This window comes from Larus michahellis, chromosome 7, assembly GCF_964199755.1.
Source record: "Larus michahellis chromosome 7, bLarMic1.1, whole genome shotgun sequence".
NCBI classification, from domain to species: domain Eukaryota; kingdom Metazoa; phylum Chordata; class Aves; order Charadriiformes; family Laridae; genus Larus; species Larus michahellis.
The window spans coordinates 2,049,622-2,074,142 of NC_133902.1; the positions used below are offsets into that span (position 1 = coordinate 2,049,622).

Below are 24,521 nucleotides of genomic sequence, written 5' to 3' on the forward strand. Positions count from 1 at the left end.
GCAATCTCATAGCTGGAGCTTAAGATGCCTGCCTGATACGTTTTGCGGTTCCTGTAACAATTTAAGACACAGATAGATTGAGACAATCCAGCCTTTCTTTATGTTCAGCAGATGAATGTCCTGGGCTACCTCGTTCGGAGAAATGCTGAGCTGCAAAAGTGCGACAAAACGGTCATTCCCCATAAAGGTCGTCAGACCTACATGGGAGAAGGGCGATGTTGTGACAGCCCGTGCCTTAATTGGACCATACATAAATATTGCCGGGCCTTTAACTTGTGCTACTGCTGTGACTTAAACTTTATATTTAATTCCTTACCTGTACCCCCTGTCTCTGCCACAATAACATTTTAAGTTTGATTTATTATAAATATTTTAATACAGATAATAATAACGAAAAGCATTTGGCCTAAAAAGCATAAATGAAAAAGCTATGTAGTCATAAAGTATGTATGTGCAGAGAACAGATGACAAGCAACCTAGATTTTGTATTATGAACAGGGTAATGCCATAAGCTGTTGAAGAACCGAAGTAACAAAATGCAGCAGGCTGCTACTTACGATGTCTCTGAGCTCAACATAACCCAGTACTATTCTTTTATAAACTATGAAACAACGCTGGCATATTGAAAAAACACACAGGCTCATGCTTAATGTGTTAACAGAGGTACAATAGACTTATTATGTGTTTCCAGAGACTGAGGGTGGTCTGAAAAATTAATGGCTCTGGTGGTTGAAAATTAAGTGAACTCCCTAATATATACTGTTGTTGATCCACTGAGTTTGGTGTTTAGCATTCCTCAACAGGAGACTAAATCTTTGCAGCCGTTTCACAAGAGATGCTGGCGCCCATAACAGAAATGTATTCAATAATCTTTTATAAGTCCATCGGACTCCAGTGTTTTCCTGTTCTGACTGGGAAGAAGTCCCAGAATAAATCACGCGTGCACGCGTCAGGTGCGTGATGAGGACTCTCTTTAGCAGAAGGGGACCAACGTCAGAGAATTAGTGCCGAGAGGACACTCAAAATCATTTCTATTTGATTAGTAGTGTAAGAAGATGGAACAAGAGCCACAAAAAGCAAGGTTCATAGAATTAATTACATCCGCATAGTATTTCTGACTATTATTGATCTGTCAATTAGAAAAAGTATCGCTCAGATCTCCAGTAACCTTTTGAGCTCAGCTCTGCAGGAGGGCACAGCTGGCTTCAGAAATTCACTGCCGCAGAAGCAGAGGTATGTGAGGGACGCAAGCTGTCAGGGAGATGTGCAGTTTGATTGTTTTTTACCCTCAAATTCTCAATTTGCAAGCAAAAATTTGAAACTCAAGACTCTCACGTGCCTTCCTGTCGTGACTGACTGCAGCCAGGGGCACTGCCCTGTGGAACAACGCCAGGATGAAGGCGGCACACTCCAGCCTAACGGGTGACATAGATACAGTGAACTATCTCTATTTTTTGAAGTTTGCGGGATACGAGGTGAGGAACATAACAGGAATAATAACTCAAAGTAGGGCCCTACTGGCACTTCAAATGGGTATTAATATAGAAAAAAGGACACTTGTGCTCTGAACTGTGTGAGTCGCAGAAGCGTTCCTGTTGTCTTACGTTTTATTTTACTGTTTCTTTTTCAGATCCAGTTCCAGCCTTGGATTTAGGACAGCAGCTTCAGCTGAAGGTTCAACGTATGCACGATATTGAAACAGAGAACCAGAAACTTAGGGAAACTCTAGAGGAATACAATAAAGAATTCGCTGAGGTGAAAAATCAGGGTAGGTTGCAAACGTATTTGTTTATCGGCTTTTAATGCGTACTGAAATTTCAAGAATGGGATTAAATTCTGTTTTATTTCTTACAGGTGGGGTTGGTAGTAGTACTGAAATTCAATAAAGAAAGTATAATAGTCTATTATAGCCACTTCTGTATTTAGATGTATAGGCATGACTTTGGGTAGGCTCTTTGCGTTTCTTTAAAAGTTTCATCTTCTGTAGCACCAAGTCAGAGACTGGAGCTGTTATTCTGCATATTCGGTTGTAGCTTTCAGCGCTACCTGGAAATTGCCCCCCTGACTGAAGTTATACGTAGACGTTTTATGAGAGATGGTGCTACAGCTGACATCAAGCTGAATCTATGTGTGAGTGCGTGTAGTATGTATGTTTTACACAGACACACACACAAATCCAGTATTTTATACACACATACAAATCTGTACAGAATGGAACTTTTTCTGTACTCTGTTTTCCCTTGTCTAAATCTGAAATGTGTTACTGGAGTAAGTTCAGCATACGTACTTTATATTTACTCTAGCGACTATCCATAGAGCAATGTAAATGCAAACTAATACTATTTAATTATTTAAGTAAGTTTTAATGAGACCAAAGTACATGAAAATACATGGAAATCTGAATGAGATTTAAAGCTTGTTGTCTTTAAGACTGTCTGAATTTTCTTTTGATTCAGAAGAAAGCTTCCAGCACCAGGAAACAAAATTTCCTCAGTTGTACACCTCCTTGCCTATACATGGGACTTCTCATTTCCATGTTTAATACTCAGTTCTGGTTGGTGGAAAGGTAAATTTTCTGAGTGTTTGGGAGCTTTATTTTTTTTTTTTTATACTATGGAACTGTTGCACCCAAGTGGGTAACATTAGAAAACTATAATAGCAACTAAGTTGGTTGTTACATCTCATTTTCAGCAGGAGCATATATGTAGTTGTATGTTTTGTTTTAACACAGAGGGTGTGACCTATGGAGAGGACAGGTAGCAGTGTGCAAGGATTCAGGCTGGACTACAGAAGGTGTCACGTGGGAGCTGTAGTGCTCTGTGCCCAACACGATTTTTGCTGGAAATGTAGAATAATGGCAGTTCACTGTGCAGAGTTTTCCTGAGGCTGTGTGTCCTGTCCATCCAGCCATGACACAGGGGTTCATCCCAGAGAGTGGAGGAGATCTCGACTTCCAGAGGCTTTTTTGCTGCAACCATTGATAAATTGGTGTTTTTTATTTTCCCCGGTGTGCGCTAACTTCCTTTCAGTTTTGCCACTGTAGTCTTTGCCTTGTTTTTCACTCCAGTGCAATAGTTTTTCACTCTATTTCAAACCAGGATTAATAAGATATCCAGGGAAAAGCCTGTTGGTAGCTGAGGGTGCTTTGATCAGTTAATCTCTTTGTTTGGAGGGCTGTGTATGAGCTACACAGTGCCTGTAAGAACTTCTTCCAAAACTGGTATAAATGGCAGTAGCTAACAAGCTTTAGCTGACCTGAACAGTCAGGCACTTAGTTCTTCGAGCAATGTGGAGGAGTAAAGTGTGCTTGTCCAACACATCTATTGTTAGGTGCCTAAAGGTAAAAACAGATTTTGTTACAAAGTCCTAATTTTTTCCCATATTTATGCACTTCTTGCATTCATTTCTGTAGTTTCGGCTCCTCTGAAAATGAAACATTCAGACTTTGTCAAGATGCAGCTATATGCATTTCCATGAGATTATTTTTCTCCATATACCTGACCACTTTTGCAGATTTATGTCTGAAAATACCTGGAGCAAAGAAGATGTCTCCAGTACAAAGAGTACATCCTTTGTACGTATGAACAAGCATCCTTTTGTCTGTGTGAAGGAGCATCCTTTGCTTATTCAGGAAAAGATCTGAATTTCTATTACTTCCCGGACCTGGAAGAAGAATTTTCCTTTGCTTAAAAAGAAAAAAAAAAAAAGTAAAAAAAAAGAAAGTGACGTGTCCTTTTCACAGCCTATTACTCAGTAATGAGCCTCATCTGATTTTTGCACGGCTAGCAAAACCCCGCTCCTTCATTCAAAAGTAGCTGGTTTGCTGGCAGTCATTTTTACCCCTCTTCCCCCTGCTTTTTTGTGGTCGCAGTGACCCAGGCTGCCTCGGGTGTAATTCCCAGAGCTTGTCACCAGCTATCTGCTGTCTGGCTTTACAGTTCTCGAAGTCTAAAAGTCTAGACTTCAAAAGGATTGTGCATGATTTTGTGTGATATTATTGGGATTTTTTCCCCCAAATCCATAGGCTTTACTTTTCATAGTAGAGTTTGTCTTTCTACAACGTTTCTGCAGAATGAGAAACTTTTTATGTCCAAAGGTGTTTTTTCCTAAAAGCACTGTTAATGACATCTGTTAATAAGCTTATGTCTTTAAACCACCGCATCTCTGCGTAAGTACGTTGAAATGTATTGGGAGCTGCGAGACTTCTGGCAGTCTCACGCTTTTTCCAAATTCCATTATTGTTACAAAGCATACTCTGGTGAATGTCCTGCTTTTCCTCTTTGGAGCCCTATAAGGATTCCGTCCTTTCCTGGGGGTGGGATCAAAGGACTTTCACGTGGGAAGGGATCAGGACACGTAGCAAGATGCTGTCCGTCAGAGGCTGCCCCGTCGCTCGGTGGGTTTATGCATCTTCGCCCGTCCATTACCGGGCACAGTAAATGCAAGATGCCGTCTTTATCGGAGAGAAGGATTTCTGCAAATTCCCTGGAAAGGCTACAAGCGCGCTCAGAAAGTTCTAATAGTTAATGCTTGTGCGTAAAACCCAGTGTGGATGACAAGGCAGTTAGAGCAACTGGAATATGCGTCTGTTGAATCGGATCTACTGTTAATACAGCAGTTAAATCTTAACTGCCGTATTTTTCATCAGTTGTGAAGCAGAACATAGCTGTATCCCAGATATGTGTTCAATTAGTGTTAGATTGCATCTGTGCATGAACCGTAGTAAAACTGCCTCTTTTTACATGAGCACGGTTACGTGAATTATCTGTCCTGTGTGTAAATGCACACTTAAACCTACACTGGGACTTTATTAATCTCCACTCCGCAGCGAGCTAATTTGAGACTAGTCAACAAGGTGATATTATATTTTACAATTGATTTTTTTTTTTCTTCCTTTTTAAAGTCATGTTAGAGGAACCTTCTTCACTCTGCTTTCCAGCAAACTCCATTGATCCTTCTCAACCTAAACACTTAAAGTTCAATTTAACATTTAGGGAGTAAAAGGTCTCCAAAGGGACTCATATCCATTGATTTTGTGTCAGAGTTGAAGAGCTAAAGTTTAAAACACACTGAGCCTACAGGGTAAAGAAAGCCTTGTGTTGTGGAACCACGTGGAGCTGTGTAAACTCATTCTTCCCCTATTGTTTTTTCTGTAGAGGTTACAATAAAAGCACTTAAAGAGAAAATCCGAGAATATGAACAGACCCTGAAGAACCAAGCGGAGAATATAGCCCTTGAAAAAGAACAAAAGTTACAAAATGATTTTGCGGAGAAGGAGAGGTGAGTGTGTGCGTCTGTAGGTATTGTAGAGGAGGAGAGATGTGTTTTTCTGTTTAATCTTCCCAGCCAGGACTCTCTCTGCAGTGGGCTGAGACAGCTCATATATTGAGCGATTCTGGTGATTTATGTGTTTGACACGGAATCATTTGATACTCAACTTTGCACAGAAAAACAATCGTGAAAGTGTGGAAGGAAAACAAGGACAGATTGTTTCTTCGCGGTAGTGTTGTGTGGGGAGGTGTCATGTTCAGAAGGGTGCAAACCTGCTTTTATTCTTCACTAGCTGTATTGTCCTTTGTGACACTAATCTTTCTCCATTAGCTGACAGTGTAATTCAGTCTGCTGTGTCCGCTTTGTGTGTCACAGCACCGTTGTACAGTCTGTACAACCCTGAGCTGTTTAAGATGAAACACTGTACTCGCGAGCCTGGGTAAAAGATGCATCACCCCTGCTCCCGTGGTAACGTCTGAGAGAGGGGATGTGTTCCTGAACTGTCCTGGAAAGGTTTGCGTATTCCCACGTATCAACGTTAAGAAGAATTTAATTATTTATTATTGATTTTTGGAAGCGTCTTGGGTGCGTTTCTAATCTTTTGCGAATGAGCAGGGAATGTCTGAATCCTGTAGGTTAGTGGGCAGACAAATCAGGCAGGACAAGACTGAGGGAGTTCTTTCCCTGCCTTGAGAATTTATTTCTCCCATGGAGCAGTGACTCTGAAGCTATAATATGTTCAGCTTAGTGTGGAAGCCCTTCAGTTTACGTGAGCTTTTTAGTTGGTGGGTTGGTTGTTTAAATTCAAGTCTGAGTAGGAGGAATCTGCCGGTGAATGCAAAGCTTTTTTTAATTTGTCTATATCCGTGGTTACTTTTTGATAAGTAGCAGGTGAGCTGTGGCTTTAACAAGTGCAATTTAGATATGCTTAAAAATAAAATAAAATGGCAGGTCGTGGAATGCAAATAAAAGCGTGTATAAGAGAGATTTTGAATTCTCAAAGTGTATAGTGTGGTATGAAGGGAACTGACGCGTCTTTCTTGCTATAAATAGTTATTAACCTGGTCAGCAGTGTTGGAGAATGAATTAGTGCACCCTATGGGGTGCAAGTAGGATGCTGGTAGTTTCATAAGCTGTTTCACAATTCTGAAATCTGCAGAATATCTTAAAAGCAATGTCGCAAAAAAGAGCAACTCCTGGGAGATGTTGGAGCAACTCCCTTTCAAAGATGAGTCTTATAACTCCTGTAGCCTTTAGCAAAGAGCGTAGCGACTGTATGGCCAGATGATGTTAAAACATGTATGACTGACACAAACAAGAAAATATTGCCTGCGGACATAGAGAAATGTGACCATGTTAAAGGTTTGCTCATGTTATATGGAAAATATCAATGTGAGATTTGTTTTGAAATACGCGTGTTTTCGTAAAGAGTAGCTAATAATATTGCTGCATTTGGCATCCATTACAGCTATGATGAAACAGCTGCCGCATCTATTCAGTATATCAGTTATGGCAACAAATTTCTTCATTATGACAGTGAAATGGAAATGTATCATTCTTCTTGTACTAACTTTGTACAACAGAGGGTGCTTGGTGACAATTTTCTTAATGCGTGTGACATTTCCAAAACAAATTATGCTCAAGAAAACCTTCCACTAAAGTTGTCATTTATATAGCAGTCAACTCTTGTATAATGTTCACAGCTTATGTTATGAGGTGGCTACACTGTTAAAATTTTAATAAGTGGGACTGCAAAGTATGAACAGTATGGCAATGTGACATGATTTACGGGTCCCACTGAAGCACCTTGTAGTCTGTGTGGTGTTGTCACTTGTCTGGTTACAGTTGAGACATTTAATCACTCTATCTTCCAAATTTGCAAAATACAAAGAAGTTGTTTAACGTGACACGAGCTCTGTTCTCACCTCTTCCCTTTACAGAAAATTGCAGGAGACACAGATGTCGACAGCCTCGAAGCTGGAAGAAGCCGAACACAAAGTTCAAGCTTTGCAAACAGGTTTGGCACCGCTATTCTGACCTATAGCAATGATGGGGCTGGAGGTGAGAGGAGAGAGATCATTCCGTGTATCAGGACTGTGTGTGAACCAGCTCTTGCAAGCGCGGAGAGATCCAGCAGAGCTTGGATGTGCTTTGTGAATCGGAGCTGCTTTTGGGCTTCACGCCTTGTGTCAGCGCTGGTGTTGCAGCCAGTCTATTGGTAAATACAGTGAGCAAAGCCGAGCGTGAAGCACGTACAGCATCAGAGCATCGCTGCAATTACAGCAGGCCATAGAACTTTTCATCCGCGTTGCGTTTTGCTCTGGTTTCACATGTTTCTGAACTAGGATAAATACATGTAGTGGTCTGGGTTCAGTGTGAACCCAGTTTCCACCAGTGTGTCTTGCCTGTTGCTGTGACTTGCTTGCCATGAATTTTCAACTCTGCATACTTACAGATTCCAGGTCTGGACACATTTGGTTTCGTTCACTATGAGAACACAAGAAATTTTATTCCCTGAATTACTGCAGTAAATATTTCAAATGAATAAGCAGTTTAGCCAGTTTAATGAGAAATTAATAATGTCTAGCTTTGTTAAGCAAAAAGTGGAAATCTTTGCAATATAAAAGAAATAAGAAATCATGAAAAATCAAAAGTTATGTTTTTTCTAAGTCATCATGCTTTGCCTAGGTAGAAGGATAAAGCAAAGAATTTTTCATCAGGAGGTGTCTAGCTTTATTTATGGCTGAATAAAAGAAAAAGGAGTAATCTTTTTTGCTTTTCGCTGTTGTTACAGTGCTGTAATGCTTCATGTTTATGCCTTTTAGCCTTGGAAAAAACCAGAACAGAACTATTTGATCTGAAAACAAAATACGATGAAGAAACTACTGCAAAGTAAGATTTCACTGTTTTCTTTCTATGTCTTCCTTCAGGGTATCGCTGCTTTTTTGTTTTGCATCTGTCTGTTGGAGACAGACGAGATGGAAGAGCAGGAGTCCAAATTTGTTGGAAAACATGGTCATAATTTGGCCTCCTATAGAGAGATTATTAGTTTTCATATTTTCTTCCACCCAACAAAACACTTTTCCTGGCACACATGCTGCTGTATTCCTGGTTTCATTCTCAGGTGCTGCCATCTACTATGTATTGCTTGCGCTATGTGTCTCTTATATTTTATTTAGAAATAGGGCAATTTCAGAAATAAGATGTTTACTGTGATCTTCCGGTCTTGGTGAAAATTTAGTTTAGTAAAGGATTTCTCTTTCACTGTTAGGCACCCTGGTTCTTTCTGCTTTTGGGGTAGCAGTCGTCACTGTCAAATCCAGCCCCAAATTACAGAGAGCAATGTTTTTGGCAGATTTTTCTTGTTTTCAAGTAGAACATGAAGGTAGTCTGAAAAATATGTATCCTTGTCTTCTCAATGGCTACTGTTTTCAATTATCCCCTGGTTTCATTAACAATCAGTGCAGGAAACAACAAGAGAGAGACAGACTTCTGCTGTTTTTCTTTGAACCCTTCATGTTTAAGGAAAGTTAGTAATGAGAAGGAATTCTCATGATCAGCAGTATTAAGCCCAAGGAGTCGTTTCTGTGTCTGGAAATGGGATGGGAAAGAAGAAGCCATTTCAGATGGGTGTCCCTGGCCTGCTGTAAGGGCAAGGGTTGGAAGACATCCTGTGCCCACCACCCGCATCCCGCAGAGCCCCAGCTTCCCCTCCTCTTCCAGGTAGGCAGGCGATGGGGTAAACAGAGAGGAAAACCCTTGCGCCTACCCTTGCAGCGTAAGGGAAGGCTGCTGGCAGTCTTCATGGTGGGGCAAGAGAAACTATAACCTAGGCTCAATGGCAGGAATGACGTGGTCTTATTTTTGTCTGTAGGTAAGTGCTTTCTGGTATGGCTTACAGCACTCTGGATAATACAGGTTTTTCAAAACCAGTCAGATTGGCAACAAGTTTTAATTTCTTAGCATGCGGTTCTACGAGCGCTGAGGATCCGATTCCCCACTGAGTACATGGGGAACTTGGAGCTTACAAAAGTCAGGCCATAGTAGTTAAGAATCAGCACTTGGAGTTGAAACACCTTTTACATCATTCAAGATAATCTTTTAGGTAGATTTTGGGTTTGCTCTGTAAGTCCGGTTCCCTTTGAGTTCCATATAAGGTGATCAAAAGTATATTTGTTCCCTCATTGATTTCACCCTTCTCTAAGAGACGCATACTAACGATGTTTCTGATGGAGCCTTAAATTACTGCAGATTGCCTTTATTTATTTTTTTCTGCATGTAACTGGTGCCAGCAGCTCTGTTGCTGTTGCTTTGTCTTGCAGTGGCTTTTGCAGGAACAGTCAGAGATCAGGGCTCAGTGGTTGTAGGCCCTGGACCTAATAACCCCTCAACCTTTTTAATGTTTTCATTTGAAGAATGTTTGCTTCATTTTTTTAATAATATTTCCCTAAGTACTGTAATTTATCTTGTACTGAGCAAAAGATGTACTCTGAACTGTTTGCCTTTCGAACAGGTTTCATTCTTTCAGAGAGATTCGTGTGGAAATATTTTCATATGATCTCGAATGTGATTCTTAGCTAATATATATAGAATTACATAAAATTAGTAGCATCTGCAGTAACAAGAAGTTTATTGTGTTCTGTGGCAGAATGATTACGAAGGCTGGGTCTGGAATATAGTGATCATAGAGCTGAATCCTGAGCAGACATTAAGCGTGTACTTTATCTCCCAAACTAATGTACTGTGAAAATAAACTTGTAGGTCCTAATAACAGCAGAAATATTTTATCATTGTTTTGGATATTTATGGCAGGAATAGTTCTTGCATAACAACAATCATCTGTGGCATTTGTAGCCCAAATTTTGCAATATGGAAATCTAGAAAAACATGAAAAGGGAACTGAATGTAGACAGTGAAATTGAGTCATCTATTTTAATTGTAAAAGCTGGGAGAAATGTTGAAAAAACACCAATAAAAACGGTGAAAGACAGTTTGATTCTTTTCTAAAAAGAAACCCTCTTTTGATCTAAGTCTGAAAAGCTACTTGTATTGCCAATTTTAATTTTATGTTTTAAAAACATGTGATTTTTATCTTAGGCCAGAATTGTTAGTTTTACAGACGCTTATTTGATGCAGATGAATTGGAGTGCCTTCAGGAAAAAAGAGATAATTGTCAATTTTTTAAAGCTAACAGTACTTTTAAGATTTTCATTTTTGGAATAAAGCTGTCTTTCAACTGTTTGTAACTTTGAAAATCTTTCAAACAACAAAAAAAAAAAGAAGCAAAAGAAATACACAGTAAGAAGTCTCCAGTATCAGCATTAAGGGTCTGGGTTTTGTCCTAGCGACTGGTTGTTGTGATCTTAAAGTTGGAAATCAGTGTGTCAGCTTGTTTGTTTATCTTTTCAAAAGGTTCCTGCTCAAAGTACTACTTGCAAAGTGAGGTTCAGAGGTGCAGTCCGAACGTGATGCTAGCAAGGCATCCTCAAATGAGAGCAGTGGCTGAAATTAAAACCTTCAGTCAGATCAGCTGGGGTGGCCCCAGTCTATCAAAATCCGCCGTTCCCTCGGCCAGGGAGCAGGTAATGCGCGGAGGTGCTGCCCTGGCCCTTCCCCGGCCCCTGCGGCCCGCAGACACCCCACGTGCCGGGCACTGAAGGTGTTAATGACAAAAAAGAAGTTTATTATGTGCAGTCATTGCAGTCTGTCAGCTGGAATATCAGAAGCTGAATTTGACAAGATGGCAGCAGCAAAGTTTTCCATGTGTAGGCTTGAAGTAAAATGTAATTAGCCTTTATGTGCAGAACAAGGATCCATTGATGAATACAGCTGGTCTTTGTTTTCTTCTGTCATTGAGTGTGGGAGGTAAAAGTGTTCTTCTTCATGTTTATTAATACAAGATTCCTTAGACAAATGGCAAGCACAGTTTAATATTTGTTGGAACACAGAGGGGCTTGCCAAAACAGTTGTTGTGTAAGAGGATTTCAAGGTTTTCAGATTATAATCATCTCTGGGTTAAATAAATGAATGATTACTCTGCCTTTTTCAATTAAAGAGGCACATCCTCTCTCTTGAGGCCTGATACCGATTTTGTTTGCTGTCCCACACGTTTCTGTCAGCAAACCTGGATTTAACCAGCACTAATGAGTTTGATCTGGAGATTCTATCAGAGCTAGAACTGAAAAGCAAACTCAGACTGGAGTTTCAGGAAAATTAAACAATGTCGAGTTTTTCTTTTCCTAGTGCAACAGACATTTTTTTTTTTTTCTTCCTCCTCTGTACAAAAAGAAACATTCTTGTATGCGTTTCCTCCGTTTTCTGGGGACAGACTGTTCTCCCTGCTAACGTTGCTCTTTCACTTCTGGTTTGCTGCAGAGTCCGAGCAAGTGTTTGGGATTCCCAGCTGAGCGGCTAATGCTCCCGGCCGGAGCGGTTGAATTCCAGTTTTAGATCAATTCCAGAGCCACCTCTTTGCTCCGACCTCTCCTCTCCCCCAACCTAAATGAATTCTAATTGGAAAAGGATCTTCGGTTGTAGCACATACAGTAGGCTTGTTACATTACTGTTAACATGTGGGTTGAGGCTCCCTGCCTTTGATGAAAGAAAATATCGAATTTCACTGAAATGCTACATTTTCACCAGTAAATGTTAAGTAGCCTTGTGAGGATTTTAGGTACTGCCCCCCCTTCTGCAATAAAAAGCCTTCATAAACAACACAAAGCAAAAAATGTTTAGGTTAAGGTTGTCAGTTAAAGCAGCTCTGCTGCCAGTTCTCTTCCTTACGCAACTTTCTGAAAGATGCAGCCTCTTTGTTCTTCTAAAAGTAGCGTATGCGTAGAAAATGCAATGGAGAAGGAAGTTTCCATATTTACTGAAGCTCACCCTAAAACAACTACTTTCTACAACTTCCAGAAAAATAGTTTGCCTTCCAGTATGCAAGGCAGAGAATTGTTGTCCTTTCATAGATTAGACTGATTATTATTTTTTTGGCAACACAGCTAAGGATGACACAGGAGGGCATATTGGTGTAGCATCATTAAGACTGTACACTGGTGCAATATTGCAAATTAACCCCACTGTATAGATCCAGCTGACTTATTTTAATCCTGGACTGCATTTTAATGAAGACTAAATCTGGAAATGAACAGAGCGCGGTTGATGAAAGTGCGATCTGTGAGCTGGCAGTCCCTCCTTTAAAATAAAGGAGAATTTTTCATTGTTTTAGGGCCTGAATCCAAAAACTTGACTCACAGGATTTCAATATCAGTGTTTAATGCTCCTTTTTTTGCATAGACCCTCAGTCAGGGAGGCTGGGGATACCCGGGGTGGGCTCCGTGCACTCTTCCAAAGGCCGTCTCTGCCCTAACGAGCTTACAGCACGGTATCATGACAACGTCAAAGAAGGTAATGAAACAAATAGATAGAAGCTGAAGAGTGGGAGGACAAAGTAATGCCTATTTTCATCCCTGTATCCTGCTTGAAAATAAATCCTCAAGTAATCTGCCCGCAGTCAGAGGTGGGTGACAGATGGGGAGTGCTGGGGCAGAGGCGACGATGGTGTCAGGCAGGAGGGATGCGGGGAGGGAAACGGCTCCTCCTGGTACCTGAACGCAGGCGCTCCAGGCTCCGCTTGTGGGGAAAGGAAGAGGTTTCATGGATTATACACTAAAAATACAGTAACAGAAGGGGATGCCTGCGGTTTTTGGAGTGAAGGGTGCTCCTCTTCCTACTCATTATTGAACAGGCCTGTTCTTCAGGCATCAGTGCAGAGTAAAGTTCTGAAGATGTGGCTTTCTGCATGGAAGGGAGTGTAGGACTGGGCTTGAAAACAGAGGATCAGTAGTTTTAGAGAATTCATGAAGAATTATTTCTGCCTAAAGTTATGTGATGGAATTGGAGTTCAAGTATTCATGTGAAATCTTCTGTTACGTTGGGGCAAATCTCAGTTAACTTGGACTTCAGGGGAATAATCTCCAATATATGGTGAGAATTGAATTTGGCCTATGAATTATTTACTTTAATTTTTTTTAACAGATCTTTCTTGTTTAAGTGCTGGCTGGTACCAATATATCACTTCTCAAATGTTTGTAGCCTCCCATTTTGACGGTGCTCAGGGTCAAACTGAATAAAAAATAAAGTCGTGCTCCCTCCAGCATCACATAATTACTGTGATAGATGGTCCCAAATGCTGTTTCCCCCCATTGAGCATGAAATACCGTAGTTAGGGTGGTTGTGTTGTACATGACATGAAATAGCTTCTATTTGCTGTGCCTTTAAGGTCTTAAAGTTTCCTATTTCCTGTTCTTCTGATGAGTCATTAACTGCTCGTCTCTGGAATTATTGCTGTATTTAAAATTATTTCCCTAAAAACAGGAGATGGAGAACTTCATAGGCCATGTCTCTTACAGTTTTCTCTGTTATTAAATTTTCCTAGTCATGCTGCCATCAGTGAAACCCCAGGAGTAGTGGTAATGGGGGGATGAGAAATCAGGGAACATGTTACAGAGAACTAGGGTTTTTTTTAAGAAAAAAAAAAAGGGGAAGAAAACTTGAATGTCTTAAATCTTACAGAAATCTCTGACTGCATTTTACAATTTGGCATATTTGTTAAAAGTTTTAACTGTGCCTTATGCAAAACTCAACAGGCTGAAAGTCACTATGTAACATTAATACTTTGCTTAAAAACCTAGAAATGAAGATGAATGAAAACACTTGGGAGATCTGCTTCTTATTTTGATCTAAAGCTCTTGTGTGAAGTAGGACTTGAAAGCCCAAGTGCAAACCAGCCTTTTTTGTCAATTTTCTGGTTCAGCCTACAGTCAAACCAGAAAAGTTGCAAGACAGTATGCTGTGGGGAGTGAACTACGGTGTTACCGTAAAACACTCGCCTTTGTGAAATACTGAGTGTGTGCTTTGAAATGTAGTCATTAGCCTTGACTTTTGGGTAGGGAGACTGAGGCACGAGGAGTAAGTATAATGCTCAAAGCCAACAAGTCTGGTCTTGGCTGGAGTCTGGAAATAAGCAGACACAAGAATCATAAACCATAAACTGGCAAAAAGATTTTTATTTTTATTTTTGTATTTAATTTCTAAGAGTGCATTTCTGAGGACTCCATATAAACGGAGCATTTAGAGTTTGTAGGAGTTAGTGCTGGAACCGGGCCGTCTTGTCTCTTTTGTTAGATGTGTAATGCTTGCAATTAGTTAATGTAACTTTTTGACAGCACAGAAGTGCCCTAGGTCCTTTCAGAGTTTTTTTTGTTTGTTTTTTAACCTCAAGTGAGACTGTTGAGTTCCTTTTTCTAGTATAGCCTAAAAGCTGGTGTTATTTAACAACCCAAAGTAGAAAAAAATAGCCTTAGGGTATTTCAGCATATTCTAGTCATCACCCTGTTATCTGTAACCTTGTGTTGACATGAGATCCTTAGATGGAAATCTTTAAATAAATGCAAAGTACTGCATCAGCGGGGCTTAGGCTACTGTGCCAGCCGTGCTCTTGGTCACCCTGACCCTGTCTGCACCGCGGCTCCTTACTGGGCATGAAACTGCATGGGAGAGGCTGCAGCATCCTTGGCGCATGGTCTGTACGAAATCACAAGGGGCAGGAGCGTCCCGGCCCTCTCTGCTCTCACTTGTTCAAGGCCAGGTTGGACGGGGCTTGGGGCAACCTGGTCTGGTGGGAGGTGTCCCTGCCCAGGGCAGGGGGTTTGGCACTAGATGATCTTTAAGGTCCCTTCCAACCATTCCATGATTCTGTGATTACTCCTGCTGGAGCCAAACCTCTTCAGGCTGTTGCAAGCTGCCTTAGTCTGCTGAGCAGAGGGACCACGAGCACATTTCTGCGGTCCCAGCGTGCCCGCAGGAACTGGCCTTCCCTGTGAGTCCAACAAAAGGGCAATCCAATTTTTTGAGCCATCTTGCCGTGGTAGCTCATTTTATCTGTGACAGCCGAACCCTGTAAGGCACCTGGGAGGGCTTTGTGAGGAAGAGGAGGAGCGAGTTATGGGGAAGGAGCACCCTTCTTGTAAAGGCACATCTGCCCCCGAGCACGGACAAGGTCCGCGTGCCCCCAAATCCCAGTCAGCTGAGCTTGGTTTTCATGCAGCTCTTTCATGTATGTCTATAAATTAGAATAGTCTCGGGTATTTTTCAATGCAAAGTAGCAAAGAGACAGAGTTATTTTGGTACAGTACCACTTCCTTGTGAGGTCCTGTCTGTGAAAGCAAGGAGGGCACGTGGTTCTGCCGCGGCTCCTTCAGCACAGCTTCTGCTGGGCTGGGACTGTGGGGAAGGCAATCAGGATAAATCCTTGAATCATCAGAAACAAATGGTTCATCTGTTTTCAATCGGGACCTGCCCTGTACAGTATGCAGGGTTACCTATTGCCAGCCACAAAGCAAAGCTCTCCGTCAGGCTCTAAGTTAAGCCGGCAGTTACTGCAGGAGTTGTCCCTGCCTAGCCATGCTTTACTGGCCTTCACCTGAAACTCTCCTTGTGCTCTATAGATGGATTCCAGCTGCCTTTCCCACTCCCACGTGATGACGGTGCAGGCAAAAAAAATGAGTCATGTAGTGTGCACTGTGCTCCCACATGTAATGGAAAGAGACGGCTGTCCTGAACGAGAGTGGAAGCTCAGGAAACTTTGTAAGATCCCAAGCACCAAAACTCTGCATCCTGAAAAAACTGTCTCTTTCCTCTGCCTTTAATTCTCTCCCTTTGGAAAGCCACGCATTTGCTGCGAGAGCTGGCGGACCTGCTCTCCCATGTACCTCCTTGTTTCATACAGACAGCTTTCATATTCATCCAGTGCTTTCACTTGATTTTCTGTTTGCCCCTTCCAAGAGGGGAAGGCGTGTGCTGTCACTGGCAGTGGCTCTATCTGGCACAGCCTTGGCGAAAGCATCCCAGTGCTCTTTCCTCATTAGACAGGTTTGTCAGCGCCTCATTGAATCTATACCTAAATGTGTCCAGTCCCATCCCTGAATTAAACTATTACTATGGCGCCACAGCTTACAACAGAAACAGGGATGATATCCTCTTCACGGTTGCTTTAAAAATAAAAATTATTTCTGTTTTATATTATCTATGTTAGTACTGTTGACATCAGAGTGCTCACGTTACTTGGGGTAAAGGCTGCAGAATGAAGCCCTGTGAGTGCACTGCTATAGAGGTCATGGTGAGGGCTTTAAAACTCCTGTCAAATATTTCTCCTGCCCACCCCCGTGTTAATGTTTGACTTCCATTGTATCCCGTACCCTGGATGCCGGTGGTGGAAGCAGAGCTGGGGGAGAAGCCTCTGTGTTGGCATCAAGTGCAGGAGTCGCCCTCGGCGCCTGCCCCTCTGCATCTGCCCCGTGCCCTGCTCGCAGGAGAAAAAGGGATTTGGGTCTGCAGACTTGTGGCAGTTTGGGCAGTTACAGAGCACAGGATGCTTACAGGAACCATCTGGTGAAGTGTCCCAGAAATGGTGGCATTTCCCATAAATTGGAGACTTCTCTGAGAAGCAGCTGCAGCTTGGAGGAGGTCAGCGTGCAGGTTGGCCGTGCTGCGTGCGGGTGTCAGAGGAGCATGTCCTGTCTGGCTCAGCCCCTTCTAATCATCCTGGAGACGTCGCTTAGTGGGACCTAAGAAATATCGTCTCATTTACATATCCTCCGATCTCAATTAAAAGGCAGTAATGCCATGTGGGATTGCAGTTTTGTATGCCACAGAAAACACTGGGGGTGATGAAATTGAATCTCATTATCTTGATGAAGTTTTTTTAAAATGTTTCAATGAATAAGTTTTTTAAAAATAACATCTTTGAATAAGAAATTAAGAATCCCAAACCTAAGGAGTTAGGAACCAGGCTAGGGCACTAATTCAGGGATTGGCAAGAGAAGGATGTTGGCCAGCCCGCGGAGCAGAAGGGATGAGGCAGGGTGGTGCAGACACTAAAACCAAGAAAAACAACAGACGACCTGCAGGCCTGTTAATAACTTCATTAGCATTCACGTAAAGCATTAAATAAACAAATGCATTTACAATCCTGTAAGCCTGATATTATTAACCCTTAACATTTATCTAGTGTGTTTCTGCAAGGGCAGATCGTAGCAAAGGCAATGATTTTGTAGCGGTGACAGCCTTTCCTCCCCATTTTTGTAACGTGGAGAAACTGAGTCAGAGGGAGGTTGGTGGGGGTGCGGAGGGGAATCAGTGTTGCAGCAAGGATCAAAACTAAGAAATAAAATGACTGGCTATAAGATAAGACTACTTCTTCCCTTATTTTGCTTAGATAACAGCTTCTTGATGCCCTAGAATAAACCCTAGCTGATTGAGTCTCGCTTGCAAGTTTTAAATGCCTGTTGGTAACGAGTTTTGAACAAAAGATAAATTTAACTGAAGCACTGCCTTAGGGTTTCTCGTCTTCTGTAGCAGTTTTTCAGTGGCTTGTAATAGATGATCTTTGGTTACTTGTGATCACCAACTGTACAACATGTCTCCATTCCTTCCCGCAAACTAACGAACTTTCAACTGAATAGTGTATTTTTTTCCTCCCCCCAGTACAGTTTTTGATTTATTTGTGAGGGGTTTTAGGCTAGTCTGGACTTGATTTGGTTTGTGTGCTGGCTACCAGGCATACATCTCTTCAGTTCCCTGTGGACTGCACCTGCGAGGTGATAAGCCTGCCCTCCTGCATCTCCTTCGGGATGAACTTCTGTGGTTGAACCACAATTGCTGGGTTGAAGTCAGTCTGGTTTCCAACTACGCTAACAGTCATGTATATTCATATACATGTGTATGAAAAAATATACAGAGAGAGTGCCACAGCAGCTTTTGTCCAATGGCTTGCATTTTCTTCCTTTTCCTTCCTTTGATTAAAAATTCAGCACGGGGAAAAGTGAATCTGTCTAGTATGGTTGGTGCTAGGCAGAGTTGCAGGGGGGGTTGTGAAACGGGTAACTTTCTTTGCACGGTTTCCTCAAGAAGTTGTATTTACTGATGTTTCATTTCCTGTGTACTTCCCCGTTTATGGTATGTGGATTATTAACCTGCCTGTATACAGTGGTTACACAGACAGATAACCTGAGGGGCACATGTGGCTTTCATAAAAATATCACCCCCATTTCCATCCCTGTGAACCATGTCATCTACCAATTGGGTGGCCATAAATTGCTGTGAAATGCACACAGCCTTAACCAGTAGTGAGGAGCGCATAACTTAACCATGGAATAACTAACCATCTTAATAAATATAAATTCCCTCTTTGCTGGAGACACTTCGGGGAGAGTGGGAACAATTTCTACAGCCTGTTACCCACGTGGTCACGGTAATGTAAAGGGTAAGTAGAGTTGTTCTGCGGAGAGATTCCTATACCCTGCTCTGTGTTTTGCCCTCTATGTTTGGGAATCTCTGTCTCGTGTAAAACAAATAAAAAGCACTGCCAAGCAGCCGGTTTTGCAGCCAGAGTGCCCAGCATCCTCGTTCAGGGCCATCATTAAAAGATTTCATGAAACAGCCTTAAAAATGAAAAGTTTCCTCTCAGAGAGAGAGAGAGATAATTGAACTCATTGATTTGTTTCACGGTTTGTTTGCCCTTTCATTCCCTTCCTGAGGTGCTGTTTGTTGAGGAATGTCTCCAATTGCCAGAAAGACAGTGGGGTGTCTAATATTTCCCCGCCAGCTCTCCTTTCAGCCAGAGCAGAGTACTGTGGCAAGCCTACGATATGAATTTTTAATGCAGAACTTTATAACATAGCCCTTGCAGCACGGCTGCACTACTCTCTTGAGCTTTCAGATTTAATGCTCTGATGAACAGAGCACAGACTTGGGGCATTCGACAGCAGTCGGAATTAACCCCTACATTACTGAGTGTGTAGCGCTTAATTTCCCTGTAGATTAATACAGACACGGGGGGAAAGAGTCCAGATACTCCCTCCCGCATTGGGAAAGTATCAGAATAACTTGGAATTTGACTCACAAAATTATCTGTGGTGTATTTTCCCTCTTTTCCTAATAATGGGAATTTTTAAAGCTATCTACTTCTGGGCTTACCAATGATGCAGTCCTTCTGTGCTGCATAAGCCAACACTGCCTTGCCCACTATCGGATCTCTAATAACGACCCATGCTGGTATGCTAGATATCCAAAAAGGGGAAAAAATTAAATTAGCCCTGTAATGCATCATTGTAGATTAATTTGCCGTAGGAACGTTCTTCCAGATCGTATCGTTTAGTTGTTTACGCTGTGAATCACTGTAGTTTATCTGAGGGGATTTTGCTCTGTTTGGAATATGATCTTAACTAGGTGTGGATGTTCTTACTAGTCCATCTTCTTGTTTACCTAGCGAGGAGTGTAGAGCCCAGCAGCATAGATAAGTAGTCCAAATTATTACTCTTTGGGGCTGTAGCACATGTTTGTCAGTGTTTCCACTGTCGTAAAGCTGCCTGTTCACCTGCCTTGTTTTAGCGTCTGGACTTTTTTACTCTTCTGCAGTCTTGATAATAATTCTGCTTTACTGCAGTTAGTGTCCCTGTGCTGTTCATTGGCTTTTCTAAATCATCCCTTTACTTATTAAGCAATACCAGTCCTGATGTGTTATCTGGAGGAATATTGCTCTGGAAATCCTTTAGAGTCTGTCTGTGTAGGTTTGGGGTTTTTCGTAGCTGGCTCTTTTTGGCAGTAGAGCGTGTCACAGCCAGGACTGGCCTTGTCGGGGATCCTGGCAGGATTTTGTCAAGAGAAAAAATGCAGCATTTGTAGGCTTAACTTTGATAATGGAGAAGGAGTCTGATGTATTTAAATTGTGATATGACTGGTGTAAGCCAGAGAGAATTAGACAGGACACCGAACATGCAGAGGTGTTAATGGCATTCGGGAGACAGACTTAGCGAGGAGTTTGTACACTGGTGATGTTAAACCATTTGCCTTAAGCCCTTGCGAAGAGACACACAAGTTGTTCTTAACTGATACCACGGAAGTACATTTACACTTTTTAATCATAAATCAGCATCTCTGCTTTGGTGAGACATTTACACGTTTGTTTCAGATGAGGTCTTTTGAGCAGCTTGTCTTATTGATTATAGACCCAAGATTGTCTTTACTTCCTCCACTGTTATTACTGACTCATGAGATTAAGGTTTTCGAGGCTTGTTGCTAGATGCAGAGAGATCCCATCACTTCATTCAGTAGTTCTAGGCATCTATTAACTTTACTTCTATAAAAAATCACGAGTATTTTGATAGAAGATATAGTTTAAGACCTTGTCGTATGGAAAGGGCACTCCTGTTTTCATGTGCGGCACTGGTAATTAGCTCTACATCTTATTTTTGTTGTGTCAAGCACTCTACCTAAAACCAGGCTGATGACTCAGTTTTGCCATATGTAAAAAGGGCACATGGGGTAAGGCAAGACTTTATTAATGTGGATAGTCTTTCAGTCCTTGGATAGAAAAGTGGAAGTGCTGTTCTGATGCTTGTGCTGTTCTGATGCTTGCATTGTAGCCTGTAAAAATAAATGTACATAAATAGAAGCCCATAAAATGCATTTGCTGACCATTCATTTGAACAGTGCCGTCCATTAGGTCACGCTGTGATGAATGGAAATATTCTTCTTTCCTAGAGACCACACCAAAGGAAAAAAGATGCATACGGCTTCTGTCAGAATAATAATAATGCTGTATTACCACTGATTGCCCCATAGCATGGGCATTATAACTCACCGGAATGGGCAACTTTAATCATTCTAGCTTTTTTCATTGTTTTACCTGTGTGGTGCTTTAATGTGGGAGATTTCTGCTTTTACTGAGCCAAAGTGAAAATATTTATTTAATGAGTTGTAGCAGATTTTTATATGCATAGTGGTAGAGTTGGGGAGCGTGACTCACAGGAAGCAGAAAGATCAACAAATTGAGTCCTTTAACTGTTTCAAGGTCCTCGCCACAGTCCTTCCCGCCTGGGGGAAGGGAACGAAGATGGCAGAGGAGCGAGGGGCAGAGTCTCCCAGCCTGAATTCCGGAGACGCCTCTGCCCGATGCTCCCTGCCTCGACCCAGATCCTCATGGCGAACAACCAGGGGCTCTTCGAGAGAGTCTCAACTCGGGCGCTTGCGCTGATGCTCACTTTATGTGGCTTTGAAGTTTGCCTGCATGGCTGGAATGATTTCTTCCTGTTGCTGACCCAAGAGAAAACGTTGATTTTTTTTAAAATCTTTTTTTAATTGCATGTGATCAGAAAGTAGCTACTGTAGTAAGTTATGCTTTTTAATTACAGATTTTGATGTTGAGATATGCAGGGTGTCAATCAGGAGGCTGTATCTGAACTTGCTTAGACGTGGGGCTCAAAGCCAGAATTAATATAAGTTCTACTTTTGAAAATGCAAGTAAATGACTGGAATGGCTTATGCTTTTAGGGCAGAAGTTGAAATAATTAAATTGCAGCAGAATGCATGATATTGGTGTCTTTGAAGATCGTGGTAAGAAAGTATTCCTCAGTAATATACAGTAGCCCTTTTAATAACTTCACAGTCCTGGGTTGGTTTGAGTTTGTGGAGCCAACAGGGACACGTGCGTTAGCATTGCAGCTTGCCTTCTGAGTGTGACAGCAAACAACTCCTGCGATTTGAATGCGAACAACTGACGACTCATTTGGTGTAGCCATTTGCCAGTTTAATGGCTTAAGCAGCTTAGTTTTAATTAAACAGCAGCTTCTGTGTATGATATCAGAGAAAATAATGTTCTACTTAAAGCTGAGTTGTTCAGTGTTGTCCCCAACTTGCTGAAGATACCAGCAGCTTCTGTGTTTCTGCATTCAGCTGGTGCATTGTCTGCCGCTTCATATGCAAAATGTGTTTGCAGCGAAGCCCCTTTAGGGGTATGGATGAGACTTAATCCATTAGTTAAGTCCTCACTCAGCATTGCCTCGGCAGCAGCAGTCGTTCCTTGGGCAGAAGGAGCTCCACCCACGGGCTGCAGCTCCAGGTTTGTGTCATCACAGATGCATGCAGGCTGGGAGATCCTTCACCCCTTTACCAAGGGCTCCAGGAGTCGAGGACTGGGAGCTTAGTGATAAAGGGGGAAAATACGTGCCTCCTGTCAGAAGGTGCACCCACCATGAGGACAGGGCGACTGATAATCTGTTGTAGGAGTGGGGTTTCTTGCGGTCTATCTGAAATTCATTTCGTAGAGGGTAAGTGACTGTCAGGAAAAACAGTTGTGTCCTTTGCACATCGTTCCCTAGTACCTGGAAGCTAGAAGCCAGCTTTTGTTGCATTGTCGTGCTGGTGGTGATAACAGCGTCATCTTCAGGAGTCATTTTACTAGATCCAGAATGAGAGTTTGGTGGGGAACGACAGAGGAAGGTGGCATTGCTACTCGCAGGCACAGTTCCTTTTCGTAATCATGCTGCTTTTCAACTGATATCTTTTTAAAAAGTTTTTTTATTTTACAAGGAGTACGTGGCGTGGGATCGCTGTATTCTTTGGCTGATGTTCCTTTCTTTCTCAAAGAGAGTGCTGTAAAGTGAACTTCTGCACAGCAGATGAAGATTTAACACTTAGACTACTTAAGATTAGGCCTGTAACATCATGTGTAGACAACTGATTATAAATGGCCTGGATTTCAGAGTTGTTCCTTTTGATTTCTGTTATCTGAAAATGTCAGCCACAGCGCTCGTTTCCCTGTTACCTGATCCCTCAGCGTGCCAGGAGCCAGGAGCTCCAAATAGGTCAAAATACTTTGCAGGAATTTTGCCATCTTCTTTCTTTTTCCTTCTCGTTTCCCATCTCTTCCTCTTCAGTCCTCAGCTACTATGAAAGCCTTTGAACCAGTGTGGCAGTTTATGCAAAATCTGTAATTCTGATGTTACACCCATGTTAACAGAAATACGGAGGCAACCAGAGGTTTTTGGACGTTTAGAAGGTAATAAAAATCCAGAATGCACAAGGTTTAGTTCAGGTTGTGCTTATTGGGGCAAGTATTTCACATCTTGAACTAGAACCTCTTGAGACTGATACAGCGTAGCGTTGTCTGATTTATTTAATCACATTTACATGAAATCAGATATATTCATCAACAGAGAACATTGTGAGCAAATTGAATGAAAGCATTACTCAACAGAATTTCTGGCTTTGATAACACAAAACATGCTGTAAGTTTTAGCTAGCAGAGCTGCTGGTTTTAGCTCAATAGCAGATCATCCACGAAGGAAATGAGGGCCAGCAGGCTGCTGCTATCCGTGACTTCTGCTTCCATTCCCTGCTTGATAAATAGGTGTCCGGAGCCCCTGCCGCAGAGCCTTAAGGACATTGTTCATTAGCCCGGAGCAGTGGGAAGTGCTTACCCGGAGGCAGGAAGGAGTGACCTGTGCTGCTGTTTGTTTAGGATGATAAGTGATGGTCTCCATGTGGGCTTGTTTGCAGAAGGAAATGTTTCCGTGTTCTCGCCCGCTCCAGTCTGGGGCTGGACGCTGAGCTGTCCTGCCGGCGGGGCCCACCCTGCTGCACGCTGGGCTTCACCGTATCGTGCACAGATTGAGGCAGAAAACTCCTTTTTTAACAAGCAACTTGAACCCATAACTGGTGGCTACTCAGTTATGTGTACGTAACCTTCTTTTAGTCGAATAAAATAAACAGCAAGTTAGTAATTGTTTACAAGACATGGGTGAATGGATTGATTTCTCTGCTCCTGTTTCATTAATTATTTGGGGGAAATGCTGATGGTTTATTAAAACTAGAACTGTAGTCACAGCGAGGGGGTAGGGATTAAAGTTGTATTTTTGAATATCGCTGGCAAAAAATATGCACACAAAGTGGCACATAGTAAATAAACAGCAGAGTTTTATTAGTTATTACAGTTTGTAGTCACTTAAATTTATCTGCAGTCTTTCCTTGGCTTTACGTGTTGAAGACTGTCTTAAAACACGTTGTAACTTTTTGTGGAGATAGAAAAAATTCATCCGTCATGTCTCATTCTTTTAAGAATTGTAAAGATACAACAATGTTGCTCTAATCGTGCTGGTATCTGGAGCTCCCAAATTGTGCATTATTGGTCTTTTGTCATCTTGGCAAATCAAGGAGATGTTCTTGTTGCCAGTCACAAAAGGAAGATAATACAGAGACTTTGTCAATGTCATGCGCTTCAGAGCTGATGTTATAAAACAGTTTATCCTTTTTTTTCCAGAGCTATCTGCTTTTAAGGGCTTTATTTTGTACGCCATTGCCAATACATTTGCTGCATGCATTAGTCATTTACAGTACTTAGATCCTGTAACTAT

At 41.9% G+C, this 24,521-nt stretch overlaps 1 protein-coding gene across 8 annotated transcripts in view; it reads left to right on the plus strand.

Annotated features, from left to right (window-relative positions):
- The window catches only part of CUX1 (cut like homeobox 1), a 280,996-nt gene that overhangs the window by 137,883 nt on the left and 118,592 nt on the right, over nucleotides 1-24,521 (plus strand). For all 8 annotated transcript variants that reach the window (XM_074595981.1, XM_074595973.1, XM_074595975.1 and 5 more), the window contains 4 exons: nucleotides 1,631-1,768; nucleotides 5,157-5,280; nucleotides 7,212-7,288; nucleotides 8,097-8,163. In XM_074595981.1, the coding sequence (XP_074452082.1) occupies nucleotides 1,631-1,768; nucleotides 5,157-5,280; nucleotides 7,212-7,288; nucleotides 8,097-8,163 (406 nt within the window). The remainder of the gene's footprint in view (nucleotides 1-1,630; nucleotides 1,769-5,156; nucleotides 5,281-7,211; nucleotides 7,289-8,096; nucleotides 8,164-24,521) is intronic.